Raw genomic sequence first — 17251 nt, forward strand, 5'->3', positions numbered from 1 at the left:
AAAATAGTGATATGGCGTGTGGGTATGCCCCTGGGAGACAGTCTAACACTGTTTATTGATTGATTAAAAAAAATAAAAAATCAATTTTGAACATTATTGAAAAAAAAAGTACATTGTATAATCGAAAGTTCAAAATTTATAAAAAAATCAATCAATAAACAGTGTTAGACTGTCTCCCAGGGGCATACCCGCACGCCATATCACTGATATTTTTCCTTTCTGAATATTGTTTACAGCTGGGCTATTTGATACCCCATCAAAGACAGTGAGACTCGTTCTCTTTCTTTTTGTTACTTCTTTGAACGTTGACTGGATCCTGAAGAAGCCCAATGGTGAAACGCGTTGATGCACAAGAGCTCACTGTACAATTTGTATCATTTTACATGATTTTTTATCAATTTTGAACATTTTCAATCATACCATGTACTCTCTTTTTTTGGATACTTTTGCCTGAGCACTGTCACATATCTTGAAGCCTTTCTATATTAAATAGGACTTGCCAAGTAGGAAGGTGGCAGGCAAACATGGCTGGGTAATTATATCTGCCTGGGGAAGTGGGCCACCCAATGGCCAGAGTGTGCCAAGTGACAGCGTATCGCTAATGCCACGTACACGATCGAAAATTCCGACAAGAAAACCGTGGATTTTTTTCTGACGGAATGTTGGCTCAAACATATGTTGCATACACACGGTCGCCCAAATCTTGTTAGAAATTCCGACGGTCAAGAATGCGGTGATGTATAACACGTACAATGAGCCGACATCAATGAAGTTCAATAGGCAGTTCGGCTCTTCTGCTTGATTCTGAGCATGCGTGTTCTTTTGCGCGTCATTGCATACAGACGAGCGGATTTTCCCATAGAAACTTTTTCCGTCGGAAAATAGAAAACCTGCTCTCAATCTTTTGTTGGCGGAAATTCCGACAGAAAAAGTCAGATGGAGCATACACACGGTCAGAATTTCCGACCAAAAGCTCACATCTGACTTTTTCTTGTGGGAATTTCCGATTGTGTGTACACGGCTTTAGATTTTCAAGTTTGCTAGAAAGGTAAAGCATGTGTTTGTATCTCTAACTATGTGCTCCCCACCCAAGATTCCCATATCCACCCAACTTCTTCAGCCGCTTAAAGGCTAAAGCAAGGGTAGGCAACCTTGGCGCTCATCTGTTGTGAAATTACACGTACCATTAGGCATGGCAAGGCTCTTGACAGCTACAGGTGTGACTCGGAGGCATGGTTGGATTTATACCACAGCTAGAGTGCCAAGGTTGTCAAACCTGGGCTAAAGGACTGTTTCAGCCGGCCCTTAAGGACTCCTCAAATTATAAAATAAACTGATATTTGAGGAGCCAGCTGGGGGAAAGGGACGTTTTCGTCATGGTGTTGTGGGGGGAACTCAAATTGGTGAATTTGGGTGGAGTTGGCGTTGGTCTTGGCAACGGTGTGAATGCATTACGGAGGTCATGTGCCTAGATCAAGGGTTACGTGAGAATTGAATTATACATATTTTCATTTAGGTTTCCAATTTTCAGCTATAGGATGTTCTTCATCGCATGAAATACCAGTTAAAATGCATAAAACTGTATGTCTCGCGGTATCCTCTTTATCTTGTATCTGTGAGGACTTCAGGGTTATGGGGAAAGCCAAATGCTTTCCCCGACTTGTTCATTCCCTAACTTGTTCACTCTCTGACTTAGTTGGGGTTGGCGGTGGACTTTGGTGGGGGTGGGTCAGCCACGCCTCGTGATCTTTGACCGCTGGGAGCCTGCCTTCTGACCGTTGACCCATGGAGGAAGTCCCTGTTCCAATTCCTGAGTCCAAGCCTTATTCTTCAAGGGAAAACCCTAACCCTACAGGGGTGAGATCTCCCCTTTGGGGTAATGGCCGTGCCTGTTAGTAAGACATTCCCTGGATGTCTTGCTCCATTTGCTGTATTCTCTGTTTGGTAGACCCCCTTCTTAATCCATGGCCTTGGCATGTGTTGTCTCCAAGGATTAAACCAATCATGAGAGCCAGACTCCTCCTTTATCTATGGTCTTGGCAGGTGCTGGCACCAGCAATTAAACCAATCATAATAAGAGCTAAACCCCTTTGTAGTCCATGGCCTTAGCAGGGTTTGGGCACCAATAATTAAACCGATCATAAGAAAGAGCCAGACCTTTTAATCCATGGCCACAGCAAGTGCTGGCACTAAGACCTAAATTAGCCCTTCTTAATCCAAGGCTTTGGCACCAAGAAATCAATCATAAGAGACAGACTACTTAATAATTCATGGCCTTGGCAGGTGGTGTCACTGAGATCTAAACCAAACATTAGAGCCAGACCCCTTCTTAATCCATGGCTTCAGCAGGCGCTGCCACCTGTTGTGAAATAGTAGGGATGAGTGATAATTATTATTATAATTATCACTCCTCATCCCCTTTATATCAAAACAGCACCAAGAACTAAACCAATCATAGGAGCCAGACCGCTTCTTAAGCCACCATCTTGGCCTGGCATGGCATCAAAAATTAAGCCAATCGTAGAGCTAGACCCCTTCTTAATCCATGTCCTTGGCAAGGTCTTATGACCAAGAATTAAGCCAGTCGTAAAGCCAGACCCCTTCTTAATCCATGGCTTTGGAAGGTGATTTCGTTCTTGGTGTCAGCACTTCGCAAAAGCCATAAATTGAGAAGTGGTCTGGCTTTTATGTTTGGTTTAGTTCTTCATGCCAGCGCTTGCCGTGGCCATGGATTAAGAAGAGGTCTGGCTCTTATGATTGGTTTAGTTCTTTGTGCCAGCAATCATAGGAGCCAGACCTCCTACTTAATCCATGGCTTTGGTGGACGCTGCCACCAAGAATAAAATTCAATAATAGGAGCCAAACCCCTTTTGAAATCCCAGGGCCTTGGCACCAAGAAATAAGCCAATCCTAAGAGCCAGACCCTTCCTAATCAATGGCCATGGCAAGTGTGGTCATGAAGAACTTAACCCAATGCAAAAGCAGGACCCCTTTTTAATCCATGGCCCTGGCAGGTGCTGGCATCAAAACCTCAGATACAGTTTTATAGTAAAGATGTCATTCTCACCGAAAATGGCTAGGACATCAACGGAGTCTCTTGTAAAAATGTTTATTTCAACATCAAGCAATTCAACATTTTACTCTATATGATCAAAAGTTGGTGGGCCGTCACACCTGTAAGAGCTTGTTTGGCATTCCATTGCAAAACCATGGGTATTATAATGGAGACCCCATCCCTTTTTGGTTATATCAGCCCCAGCTTTTGGAGTGTGTCTGTGGGGATTTAAGTCCATTCAACCAGAAAATCATTTGCACAGGGGATGAGAAGACCTGGCTTGCTATCTGACCCATCGAAAATGTGTTCAGTAGGGTCAAGGCCAGGACCACTAGAGTGCCTCCACACCAAACTGATCAAACCATGTCTTTATGGAGTTGGCTTTGTGTCCACCATGTTGAAATGCACGATGATGAAATAAAGGGCTCTTTTGATGTGCTGATGACTTTTGCTGATTTGGACAATGAGCAAGACATCGGACTCTACAATTATGGTTAGAGGTCATTGGATAATTAACTCTATCCAAAAAATATTGCAAATTAGCGCAGAGTTTCAAGCTATTCGCATCCATGTGGAATATTTGTGTTTATTAAATGCAGGCCAGTCCGTGTAAGCCATCTTTCATTAGAGCTTTGAAAGCCATAGCACAACCCTTTCCAGATGTACAAAATATCTAGTTCCTTTTTTTTATTTTATATGCATGACTTTGAGCTACGTGCCTTATACAGCCCGAGACGCTACACCTGTACCACTAAAAACCCTATTCTGCCCTAGAAGCCGGTGCTGACCCTTCTTATTCCAAAGCCTTATGCTCATCCTGTATATAGAACCTCCTAAATAAGGTCATACAATTGTTCCTCTCCCAATATTTGGGCCACTGTTCACTTTATACATTTCCAAATGTGGAATTTTAAACACAGACATAATTGTACTCTAAGCAGAGGTTCAATTTTTTTTTTTGATTGGCCTGGTTGGATGGTTTCTTTTTATTGCCTCTGACCCAGCATAGAACAGGGGGTCAGCCACCTTTTCTACATTATGTGAGTGAGTGAGAAACTTATATAGCGCAACACATGCAAACTGAATCGCCTCTGGGCGCTTAGTATCCTTTCCCTACTGTACTTTTGCCCTCAGAAAAGATGGGTTTTGAGTTTTTTTCTGAAGGCCAGGTGATTCACCTCCAACCGGATGCTGATTGGTAGAGCGTTCCATAGTCTAGGTCCTTGGATTCCAAATCTTCGTTCTCCTTTGGACTTGTATCTGGCTTTGGGTATCTGGAATAGATTTTGGTTGGTGGATTGCAGAACGCGATTGGGGTTGTGACATTTTAATTTTTCGCATAGATATTCCTTGAACACACTTATGTGTCAGACAGAGTGCCTTAAAAGTGATTCTGTATTTTACTGGCAACCAATGATGGGATCTCAGTGAAGGTGAGATTGATTCCCATGGTTTTTTCCCAGTCACAAGTCGAGCGTCCGTATTTTGAACAACGACTTGCAGACGAGTGATTTGGGAGTCCGAGATAGAGGGCATTTGCATAGTCGAGTCTGGAGTTGATAATTGTACCCACCACGACTGCTATGTCTTCTTTCGGAATAAAGGGAATGTCAAGTTGCATGCATTGGAAAATGTTTTCTGTACCCTGGGATCAGTCGCAGTTCCTTCACCTTCAGAAATCAGATCAAACCCAATTTTCTGCACCTTCAGACCTCAGATCAGCCTCGATTTCCACCACCTTCGCACCTCAGATCAGCCCCAATTTTGCCACCTTCGCACCTCAGAACAATCCCAAATTCATGCACCTTTGCACCTCCAAATCAATCACAATTCCTGCTTTTTAAAATCTCAGATTGGCCCCAATTCCTATGCCTTCAGGCCTCAGATCAGCATTCCTGTACCCTCAGATCAAGCCCAGATCCATCACCTTCAGACCTCATGTTTACCCCAATTTCTGCACCTTCCGATATGAAATAAGCCCCAATTCTTGCACCTTCAAATCACCCCAATTCCTGCACCCTCAGACCTTAGAAAAGCCTCAACTCCTGCACCTTCACACCTAAGATCAGGTACAAATCCTTCACCATCAGAAACACAAGGGTTTTACATTATTACCAGCTAAATCTGATGGTACCACAAGGAGGTGGAGGAGAGTGGGCCAGCAGGCATGCACACCTCTTTATTTAACAACAGCCACAGGTGGGCCTAAGCTGGCACCGGGAAGAAAGCCGGTACCTGAACCTCTGGCGGACCTTTGACATCAGACGGGTCTCTTTGAAACATTCTAGAGGTGGGAAGGATGTGAACACGAGGGAAGGCCAGGATTTGTACTTGACAGCCACATAGTTTGTCATCCTTGCTTTCTTCTGCTTTGGGTCATACAACCTTGAGGTCTGTTTAGTCCATTGAGAAAGTGTTCCTGTCCATACCCTCCTCACCCTCTACATTATGATTGCTCGCCCCCAGGTATTCCACTATTGAGATCAATCCCCATCCCCCTCAATTCTTAATGGTCCATGCGGGAGCTCCTAATTCCCATTAGCCACTTAGAGGATTTTGCACTTGCAAAACTGAGTTTTCCAATATGGAGGAGGAGTGAAACCTCACTTGCTTCAGCTTCTTTTATTACTTTGGTGATCAAGTTTTTTTTTTTTGTAAATTATTTTTATTGAATTTAAAAATTATGGTAAACAAAACAAATCCTATTGGGCATACCCAGGCTTAAAGAGGAAGTAAACCCTCTCTAAAAAAGAAAAAACACCCTGCAAGACAAAGGCATAATGATATGAATTACTTACCTGAGATCGAAGCCCCTGCATCGGTCCTCGTTCCCCTCTGTCGCCGCTATCTTTCCCGGAGTGACTTCCAGGTATCGCAGCTCTGTCGCTGTGACTGGCCGAAACCGCGGTGATGTCACTGTAACGGCACGATCGCCATTGGAAACGGCACGCTCAGTGCGCCTGCGCCGTTGACATCGGTGCCGGTATTGTCTGCAAATATCTCCTAAACCTTTTATGTTTGGGAGATATTTCTTGCACCTACAGGTAAGCCTTAATCTAGACTTACCTGAAGGTTAAAGTGGTTGTAATGCGTTTACAACCACTTTAAGAACACAGAAAAGAGAGGAGAAAAAAAGGTTGGCAACCAAAGTCAAAGTGACCAAACTCAGTTCTGCTGGTAGGCACTAAGTAGGATTCAGGAGAACATTGGTGATCACGTTTTAAAATCTCCTCACCCAAGTTCTTGGCTCTACCATGGCCATTACAAAAAGGTACCACGTTCTCAAGTAAAAATGTACTTTCCCTCATACACAGTGGGGGAACTATTAGAGTCGCACTTGGTAGTTCTGCCACTGTGTATGAGAGGAAATAAATGTAAATCTTTAACTAAGAAAGTGGGACCTTTTTGTAATGGCCATGGAAGAGCCGAGAACTTGGGTGAGGAGGTTTTAAAACTTTATTACCAAAGCAATGGAAGAAGTTGAAGCAAGAGAGGAGGTTTCCATTCCTTCATTATGTGAGAAGATTCAGTTGTGAGAGCGCAACATCTTCTCAACCGCTAATGGGAACTAGGAGCGCCATTATGGAGTAGGCCCTGGCTTTCTGCCATGGTGGGCGGTGGACACCAAGATGGTAGGGAGGGGGTTGCTAAAGAACATGGGGTAGGTTCACATTTCTCCAACCTTCATGGTACTTGCACTAGGACCCTGAAAGTTCTAGTTATGCCTCTTCTCATGCAGCAAAAGACTTGAGAGACCTCCTGCAACAGAAGTGAGACTTCATGAAACGCGTAGATTGAAATTCCAGCCTGGAATCCCGGAGAATCATAAGCAGATAATGAACACTGGCATCCACCCAAAAAGTGAACAATTGCCTTTGGGCAGCTCTAGCAGATTATTACCAAGCCTCCCAACCCCGAGGGCCACATTGACAAATGCCAACTATGCCCTGTGCTCCTTAGCCACGCTCTTCCGCTCCCTTCCCCCGACACTGCCTATAACACCTCTATATAGTAATATATGCTGTATATGGATCTGCCTTTTATATATAGAATGACTAGGTTTAATATATTTTCTAGGAAATTTAGTTTGTAATAAAGAAAACACTGAGAAGCCTCTATTGCCTGAATTATAGCTGCACCCATCGATCGCGATGTACACACTGTATATACACAACCAACACTGATATCATACATGCTGCACTGTACAGTGACCAGGAGAATCTGTAAATGGTTATTTATGGTTATTAAAGACTGACAGCAGTTCATTGTCTTGTCTGGTGACTGATTGGGGGGGGGGGGTCAGCTTTGCTGATATTGGCGCACTACATACCTCATGAGACCCACCATAATACCTCCTGCTTAGTTCAGCTTTGGCTGTAAATTGCAGTGCTTTCCTCTTAAAGAGACCCTGTTGCCAGGCTTTTTCAACAAAAATTCTATAAGATTATTTGTGCATTCATCATATGTTACCGGTAAAGGCCCCACTTCTGTAGACATGCAAAAGTCCTAAGTCTGCTGCTGAGTGCCGCCATCTTGGAAGTGATGTCGGCAGGCTCAAGTGTTTCTAGTGTTCCTTTCCTGCCCCCCCCCCTCATAAAATGTCATGTAGGGATTTGAGAAGTAGAGAAGCTGAGCCAGCACAGGCACACAAGAGGAGAGGAGGGGGCTGTGGTGAGGGAGGGAGCCTGGGGCTAGAACAGTAATGGCGAACCTTGACACTAGGGGTGCAACGGATCGTCATTGGTCCGAACAGGTCGCCGTGTTCGGATGGGCACACCATGCGATCCGCGGATTGCCGCCATAGGAAAGGCCGCGGCTTCGGCCTAGCTCCGGATGCAGTGGCCATCTTGGTACACCCAGCGGCCTAGGTGAGCTCCTCAGATCGGTGCGCTGACGGGGGAGATGTGGATATTACAGTGGGGGTGGGGAAGATGTGGACATTACAGTGGAGGAGATGACGTGGATATTACCGTGGGGGAGATGTGGATATTACAGTGGGGGTGGGAAAGATGTGGACATTACAGTGGAGGAGATGACGTGGATATTACAGTGGGGGTGGGGAAGATGTGGACATTACAGTGGAGGTGATGATGTGGATATTACCGTGGGGGAGATGTGGATATACAGTGGGGGAGATGTGGATATTACAGTGGGAGTGGGGAAGATGTGGAGGAGATGAGGTGGATATACAGTGGGGGAGATGTGGACATTACAGCGGGGGAGATGACGTGGATATTACCGTGGGGGAGATGTGTATATTACAGTAGGGGTGGGGGAGATGTGGACATTACAGTGGAGGAGATGACGTGGATATTACCGTGGGGGAGATGTGGATATACAGTGGGGGAGATGACGTGGATATTACCGTGGGGGAGATGTGTATATTACAGTAGGGGTGGGGGAGATGAGGAGATGACGTGGATATTACCGTGGGGGAGATGTGGATATACAGTGGAGGAGATGACGTGGATATTACCGTGGGGGAGATGTGGATATTACAGTGGGGGTGGGGAAGATGTGGACATTACAGTGGAGTAGATGCCGTGGATATTACCATGGGGGAGATGTGGACATTACAGTGGAGGAGATGACGTGGATATTACCGTGGGGGAGATGTGGATATTACAGTGGGGGTGGGGAAGATGTGGACATTACAGTGGAGTAGATGCCGTGGATATTACCATGGGGGAGATGTGGACATTACAGTGGGGAGATGACGTGGATATTACCGTGGGGGAGATGTGGATATTACAGTGGGGGTGGGGAAGATGTGGACATTACAGTGGAGGAGATGACGTGGATATTACCGTGGGGCAGATGTGGATATTACAGTGGGGGTGGGGAAGATGTGGACATTACAGTGGAGGAGATCACGTGGATATTACCATGGGGGAGATGTGGACATTACAGTGGAGGAGATGACGTGGATATTACCATGGGGGAGATGTGGATATTACAGTGGGGGAGATGATGTGGATATTACCGTGGGGGAGATGTGGACATTACAGTGGGGAGATGACGTGGATATTACAGTGGGGACTATATATGGTGGTGATCCGAAAAATGATCCGATCCGTGACTCTGTTCCGAGGAACGATCTGAACCGTGAGTTTTTTGATCCGTTGCACCCCTACTTGGCACAGCAGATGTTTCGGGACTACATTTCCCATGATGCTCCGCTAGACTGCATGAGCATCATGGGAAATGTAGTTCCAAAACATCTGGGGTGCCAAGGTTTCGCCATCACTGGGCTAGAAGATTGACTCTTCCTGGAATAGTCACATTTCCTATCGGAACCAAAGGCACATGAATAAAAAATAGTTTATAGAGAAGAAAAATGCTGCAAGTAAGTGTTTACCATACTTGATTTTTCTGCGCTTTTACCGGTAATTTTTTTTAAGTTGGTGACAGGGTCTCTTTAAAGGGAAGCTACGATATTGCCATTGAGCTCCTATTGGGTTCTTGGAATGTTTGATATACTATTTTTAATTTCATGTGATTACTGTATCACATTTACTTTGTCTTTCATTGACCATCAAGGAAAGTAAAAAGTTGCCGTAAAAAAAAAATTAAAGTTGGCCTGGAAAATGGAAGGTATGCTTTACCTACAGCGCCCAATACAAATAGCCTAAAACTTGGAGCTTTTTTTAACAAAAATTTATTCTGGCCTGATTATTGTGACGTCACCACGTCTTACTGGCGGTGTCTCCCAGGAAAGCTGGGCCCTCGAAATCCCATTAGACTGGGTTCCTTCAATGAACTGGAGCACATTCTTCCCAGGGAAGCGGGGGTGGCTGTCGGTAAAGCAGACCTTCCATCCTTATAAAAGTTCCACCCTAAGGCAATGTGAGATTTCCCTCGCAATTACAAATTTTGGCAAACAAAAAAAAAAAGGGGGGAATCTCAGTTTTATTCATTGATTTCCTTAGACAAAATTTGGTCGGTGGGAAAAAATTGTGTATTTAGTAATGTTTATGTGCTTTTGCTTTGTTTTGTTTTCTGTTTTTTAAAGAATTTTTTTTTTAAAAAAAATGAGGCGAATTAAAGGGAATTTTGGCAAAAGTACAGCAGAGGTGAAACCCTTAGGAGCTTCTTTGTATGATAAAGCAGGGTTGTCAAAGCTTTTCAGTACAAGTGCCACATCATATATTTTATAAATATTTGTGGAATGATTCCCATGAGCCTTCATTGTATCAGAGTTTGCATCTAGGTCCTTATCAGAGTCCCCCCTTACATCAGGGTTCACCCTTACATCAAAGTCCCCTCCTTATATCAGGGTCCCCAGCAAGTCCCCCCCCCCTTATATCTGGGTCCCCATCAGAGTCCTCCCTTGCATCTAGGTCCCCATTAGAGATCTTTCTTACATCTGGGTCCCCATTAGAGATCTTTCTTACATCTGGGTCCCCATCAGATACCTCCCGTACATCTGGGTCCCCATCCCAGTCCCCCCTTACATCTGGGTCCCCATCCCAGTCCCCCCTTACATTTTGGTCCCTACCCAAGTCCCCCCTTACAGCTGGGTCCCCATCAGAGATCTCCCTTACATTTGGGCCCCCCCCTTACATCTGGGTCCCCATCAGAGACCTTCCTTACACCTGGGTCCCCATCAGAGACCTCCCTTACATCTGGTTTCTCAGTCCTCTCTTAGATCTGAGTCCCCCTTTACATCTGGGTCCCTATCAGAGACTTTCCTTATACCTGGGTCCCCATCAGAGACTTTCCTTACATCTGGGTCCCCATCCCAGTTCCCCCTTACATCTGGGTCCCCATCAGAGATATCCCTTAAATCCGGGTCCCCATCAGAGACCTTCCTTACACCTGGGTCCCCATCAGAGACCTCCCTTACATCTGGGTCCTCAGTCCTCTCTTAGTTCTGGGTCCCCATCCGAGTCCCCCCTTACATCTGAGTCCCCATCAGAGACTTTCCTTACACCTGGGTCCCCATCCCAGTTCCCCCTTACATCTGGGTCCCCATCAGAGATCTCCCTTGCATTTGGGTCCCCCCTTACATTTGGGTCCCCATCAGAGCAGAGACCTTTCTTAAATCCGGGTCCCCATCAGAGACCTCCCTTACATCTGGGTCCTCAGTCCTCTCTTAGTTCTGGGTCCCCATCCAAGTCCCCCCTTACATCTGGGTCCCCATCAGAGACTTTCCTTACACCTGGGTCCCCATCCCAGTTCCCCCTTACATCTGGGTCATCACCCGAGTCCCCCCTTACATCTGGGTCCCTATCCCCATTCTGCACCCTGTACATAGCACACGCCTGGAATCTGCACCCTGTACATAGCACACGCCTGGAATCTGCACCCTGTACATAGCACACGCCTGGATTCTGCACCCTGTACATTGCACACGCCTGGATTCTGCACCCTGTACATAGAACACGCCTGGATTCTGCACCCTGTACATAGAACACGCCTGGAATCTGCACCCTGTACATAGAACACGCCTGGAATCTGCACCCTGTACATAGCACACACCTGGAATCTGCACCCTGTACATAGCACATGCCAAGAATAAAGTCAAAAGTTTCCCCTTTAAAAATAAATACTTGCGAGTCTTGGCTAAGCCCCTCCCCTTCATGGCATTGTTGAAAGGAGGAGGAGCATGGGTGACCGTAAAATGATGCCCCCCTGAAAAAAGTTCTGTGGGTGCCCATGTTTGTAGACCCCTGTGTTAAAGCATACCTGTATTAGAAGATGCAATACACTTACCCTTCTGGCAGCCCATTCAGTATGTTGAGTTTTTTCCCGCCGCCTCTTATGGGCTAGTAGAAGCAACCACTGCCTACAAGAGGGGGGGGGAACCCGGTATTCAACGCATTGGGCTGGTCCATCTCAGCCTAGACCAGTGATGGAGAGCCTTGGCACCCCAGATGTTTTGGAACTACATTTCCCATGATGCTCATGCACTCTGCAGTGTAGCTGAGCATCATGGGAAATGTAGTTCCAAAACATCTGAGGTGCCGAGGTTCACAGGCCTAGGCAAAGTCACTGGACTGAAGCTCAAGGAACGTATTTTTCAATGCAATGTGGAGCTTTTCCGATCATTTCTACTGTTCCTGTATATTGTGACATGTCAATAATGTATTTATGAAGAATTGTAAAGCTACTGACCGTTCCATCACTCATATTCTCTCTTTTACTGTCTCTTCTCTCGTATAATTTCCATCTGTTTATTGCACTTTTTCACCCCGTCCTCTTGTGTCACCTACCTGGACGCCACCCCTGTCCTCGTGTCCTCTGCCTTCGTCTTTGTCTCCGTCCCTCCATACTGCTTGGTCTTCCCTTCCCACAGGAAGACCTCTGCTCTCCTCACGACATCCTGGACTGTGATGGATTGGGCCGTCTACACAATACCGTACAGTCACTCCTGCTGCGGAGAACCATGTCCCCCAAGCCGTGACCCCCCCTCCTCTCTAGAATGGACAATCCGGCACCTATGAATGGGGTCGTCTTCTAAACCATTGGACTGTAACATCTCGACCGGAGCAAGAACAGAAAATTGGGGTCTTGTATGGCCATATTATCTGATGTCATCTCTGGGTGTGGTCACTGATGGGAGGTGAAGCCTGGAATGACCAGGCTTTGGAAAAACTCAACACGTAGCGTTCCTGGACCGTATGGTGAAATAAAGTTTACGACCTGGCCAGAAGGTTTTGGTTTTGGATCTTGTAGCCAAGGGTCGAAACCCAAGTTTTGGCTATAAATGCACATTCCTGGCCTACTTTCCTAGCATACATGTGGTCAGCTACACCCCCTGACCCCCAATAGGACCACCTTTATAGTTTATAAATTTGAGTCTAGGCCCCCCACACAACCACGCTCCTGGTTGTTATGTTATATTTTTCCGACCGTGGGTACGCTCCACCGGACCAACTTTTTCGGGTTTCATCGGACAAAAAGTTCGGTCTGCAAACTTTACGACAAAAATTCAGATGGTGCCTAGTTCGACCGTGTGTACAGCGAGCCATCGGACTTTAGTCTGAAGTACAAACACGCATGCCCAGAACCAATGTTAAAATCAACCAACAATAGCAGGAGTTAACCAAAGGGTGGCGATAAAGGGCAGAAAAACCACGTGATGATGGGAAAGTTTTAGAAACGTTTTCAGAAAAAAAAGAGCGTGTGTATGCTATGGGTGTGACCGGACAAATCACTTCGGACAAAAATCCAAGGGAAAGTTTGTCGGATGTCCGACCGTGTGTACGAGGCTTTACACACGATCAAACTTTTCTGTGGATTTTTGTCCAAAGGGCGTTGGCCGTGAACAGGGCTGGTGCAAGGATTTTTGACACCCTAGGTGTAACCTCATTTTGCCGCCCCCCCCCCTTGGCTCCACCCTGACTCCACCCCACTTTCCCTGCCCATCTAAACTCCTCCTATTTAATGAAGTGCCCATCAAATGCAATCTCACCAGTGCCCATCAAATGCAACCTCATCAGTGCCCATCAAATGCAGCCTCACCAGTGCCCATCAAATGTAATCTCACCAGCGCCCATCAAATGCAGCCTCACCAGTTCCCATCAAATGCAATCTCACCAGTGCCCATCAAATGCAACCTCACCAGTGCCCATCAAATGCAGCCTCACCAGCGCCCATCAAATGCAGCCTCACCAGCGCCCATCAAATGCAGACTCACCAGCGCCCATCAAATGCAGACTCACCAGCGCCCATCAAATGCAGCCTCACCAGCGCCCATCAAATGCAGACTCACCAGCGCCCATCAAATGCAGCCTCACCAGTGCCCATCAAATGCAGCCTCACCAGCGCCCACCAATGCATCCTCACCAGCACCCATCAAATGCAGCCTCACCAGCACCCACCAATGCAGCCTCACCAGTGCCCATCAAATGCAATCTCACCAGTGCCCATCAAATGCAACCTCATCAGTGCCCATCAAATGCAGCCACACCAGCGCCCATCAAATGCAGCCTCACCAGCGCCCACCAGAGCAGCCTCACCAGTGCCCATCAAATGCAGCCTCACCAGTTCCCATCAAATGCAATCTCACCAGTGCCCATCAAATGCAGCCTCACCAGTGCCCATCAAATGCAGCCTCACCAGCACCCATCAAATGCAACCTCACCAGTGCCCATCAAATGCAGCCTCACCAGCGCCTATCAAATGCAGCCTCACCAGCGCCCACCAATGCAGCCTCACCAGCACCCATCAAATGCAGCCTCACCAGCACCCATCAAATGCAGCCTCACCAGCACCCACCAATGCAGCCTTACCAGTGCCCATCAAATTCAGCCTCACCAGCACCCATCAATGCAGCCTACCAGTGCCCATCAATGAATGTTTGCTTCCATTTATTCAGGAGTAAGGACACATTCACAGTCCTCCGCTGTGCCTCTGACACTATGTGCGAATGGACCGGCAGCTGCCTGATGCCGAGACTTAGTTGCTTGCTGCAGAGAGAAGAGAGTAGAAACCCCAGTGGCTGGGCGCTCTAGGCGGCAGCCTAGTGGTAGCACCGGCCCTGGCCGTGAACTTGTTCTGCATACACACGGCAGAACATTTTCAGCCAACATTCACTAAATCACATGGTTTTTCAGCTCTTTACCACCACCCTTTGGGCAACCTCTGCTATTGTTTGATGGTTAGCATTGTTTCGAAGCATGCGTACACACGATCGTATAATCGGACGAAACACATTTGTTGTCGGAAAGTTTGAGAGCATGCACAGCGAACATTTGTCCGTGGAAATTCCGACAACAATTGTCCGATGGAACATACAGACGGTCGGATTGTCCAATAAAGCACGTCCGTCGGACCGTTGTTGTCGGAAAGTCCGATCGTGTGTATGGACCTTTATACTTAGAGTAATTTTCCTTTCCTGGCCATTCGTAAAGCCAACATAGAGTTCCCTCCCAATTTTCCTTTCATGAATCCAGCTATGGAATGTTGTGTAGGACCAAGCTCAAATTTATGGACTATAGAGGTGGTCCTATTGGGTCAGAGGGTAGAGGTGGTTCTATTGGGTCAGAGGGTGGAGGTGGTCCTATTGGGTCAGAGGGTGGAGGTGGCCCTGTTGGGTCAGAGGGTGGAGGTGTTCCTATTGGGTCAGAGGGTGGAGGTGTTCCTATTGGGTCAGAGGGTGGAGGTGGTCCTATTGGGTCAGAGGGTGGAGGTGGTCCTATTGGTTCAGAGGATGGAGGTGGTCCTATTGGGTCAGAGGGTGAAGGTGGTCCTATTGGGTCAGAGGGTGGAGGTGGCCCTGTTGGGTCAGAGGGTGGAGGTGTTCCTATTGGGTCAGAGGGTGGAGGTGTTCCTATTGGGTCAGAGGGTGGAGGTGGTCTTATTGGGTCAGAGGGTGGAGGTGTTCCTATTGGGTCAGAGGGTGAAGGTGGTCCTATTGGGTCAGAGGGTGAAGGTGGTCCAATTGGGTCAGAGGGTGGAGGTGTTCCTATTGGGTCAGAGGGTGGAGGTGTTCCTATTGGGTCAGAGGGTGAAGGTGGTCCAATTGGGTCAGAGGGTGGAGGTGTTCCTATTGGGTCAGAGGGTGGAGGTGGTCCTATTGGGTCAGAGGGTGGAGGTGGTCCTATTGGGTCAGAGGGTAGAGGTGTTCCTATTGGGTCAGGGGGTGGAGGTGGTCCTATTGGGTCAGAGGGTGGAGGTGGTCCTATTGGTTCAGAGGGTGGGGTGGAGGTGGTCCTATTGGTTCAGAGGGTGGAGGTGGTCCTATTGGGTCAGAGGGTGGAGGTGGTCCTATTGGGTCAAAGGGTGGAGGTGGTCCTATTGGGTCAGAGGGTGGAGGTGTTCCTATTGGGTCAGAGGGTAGAGGTGTTCCTATTGGGTCAGAGGGTAGAGGTGTTCCTATTGGGTCAGAGGGTGGATGTGGTCCTATTGGGTCAGAGGGTAGAGGTGTTCCTATTGGGTCAGGGGGTGGAGGTGGTCCTATTGGGTCAGAGGGTAGCGGTGGTCCTATTGGGTCAGAGGGTGGAGGTGTTTCTATTGGGTCAGAGGGTGGAGGTGGTCCTATTGGGTCAAAGGGTGGAGGTGTTCCTATTGGGTCAGAGGGTGGAGGTGGTCTTATTGGGTCAGAGGGTGGAGGTGGTCCTATTGGGTCAGAGGGTGGAGGTGTTCCTATTAGGTTAGAGGGTAGAGGTGGTGCTATTGGGTCAGAGGGTAGAGGTGGTCCTATTGGGTCAGAGGGTGGAGGTGGTCCTATTGGGTCAGAGGGTGGAGGTGGTCCTATTGGGTCAGAGGGTGGAGGTGTTCCTATTGGGTTAGAGGGTAGAGGTGGTGCTATTGGGTCAGAGGGTAGAGGTGGTCCTATTGGGTCAGAGGGAGGAGGTGGTCCTATTGGGTCAGAGGGTGGAGGTGGTCCTATTGGGTCAGAGGGTAGAGGTGTTCCTATTGGGTCAGGGGGTGGAGGTGGTCCTATTAGGTCAGAGGGTAGAGGTGGTCTTATTGGGTCAGAGGGTGGAGCTGATCCATAGTATGTTCACATGGGGATTGGCCAGGAATGTAAAATTATGGGAAAACTATTTTTGTTTTAAGGGAGGTCACCAGTAGAGGTTAAACTTTTTTACAATTACGGCAGAGATTCGGGTTATTTTCTTGGCCATTTCATGTCGGCATACTACAAGCCTGCACCTCCTTGGACCCCCAGCATACCACCACTAGCTAATACATTTCAGAAGGTAGACCCCCCTCCTGTGTTCTTTTGTCCTTGCTCCAGGTCTAATGAATTTTTGAGCAGCATTGTGGTGTCTTGACTATCCTTAGATTTATTTCTTGCTACGTCCTGTAGCATGCTGACATGAAGCAGCCATTAATATGGAATGTGGCTATTAGGTACAGAGGAACCTTGGATTACGAGGATAATCCGTTCCAGGAGAATGCTTGTAATCCAAAGCACTCACATATCAAAGCGAGTTTCCCCATAGAAGTCCATGGAAACGAAAATAATTTGTTCCACCATAACTTCAATGGCATGCAATACCGCATGTGGCCAGAGGTGCGGGGGGGGGCGCCGGAGAGCCTCGGAAAACACCCAGGAAGGCCCGAGGACAGCTCGGCTGAACTCGGGAATGTAGGGCCAGATTCACAGTGGAGATACGACGGCGTATCTCCTGATACGCCGTCGTATCCCTGTTTCTATCTATGCGACTGATTCATAGAATCAGTTACGCATAGATAGCCAAAAGATCCGACAGGTGTAATTGTTTTACACTGTCGGATCTT

General features: G+C 47.4%; 1 protein-coding gene across 1 annotated transcript in view; it reads left to right on the forward strand.

Moving 5' to 3' along the window:
• LRCH4 (leucine rich repeats and calponin homology domain containing 4) overlaps positions 1-12707 on the forward strand; it is a 124592-nt gene extending 111885 nt beyond the window's left edge. Inside the window, exon 19 of the mRNA XM_040346980.1 lies at positions 12354-12707. Within this exon, the coding sequence (XP_040202914.1) occupies positions 12354-12461 (108 nt within the window). The 3' untranslated portion in view covers positions 12462-12707. The remainder of the gene's footprint in view (positions 1-12353) is intronic.
• Positions 12708-17251: the final 4544 nt, after the last annotated feature.

The sequence above is a fragment of the Rana temporaria genome, chromosome 3 (assembly GCF_905171775.1).
Source record: "Rana temporaria chromosome 3, aRanTem1.1, whole genome shotgun sequence".
NCBI lineage: Eukaryota > Metazoa > Chordata > Amphibia > Anura > Ranidae > Rana > Rana temporaria.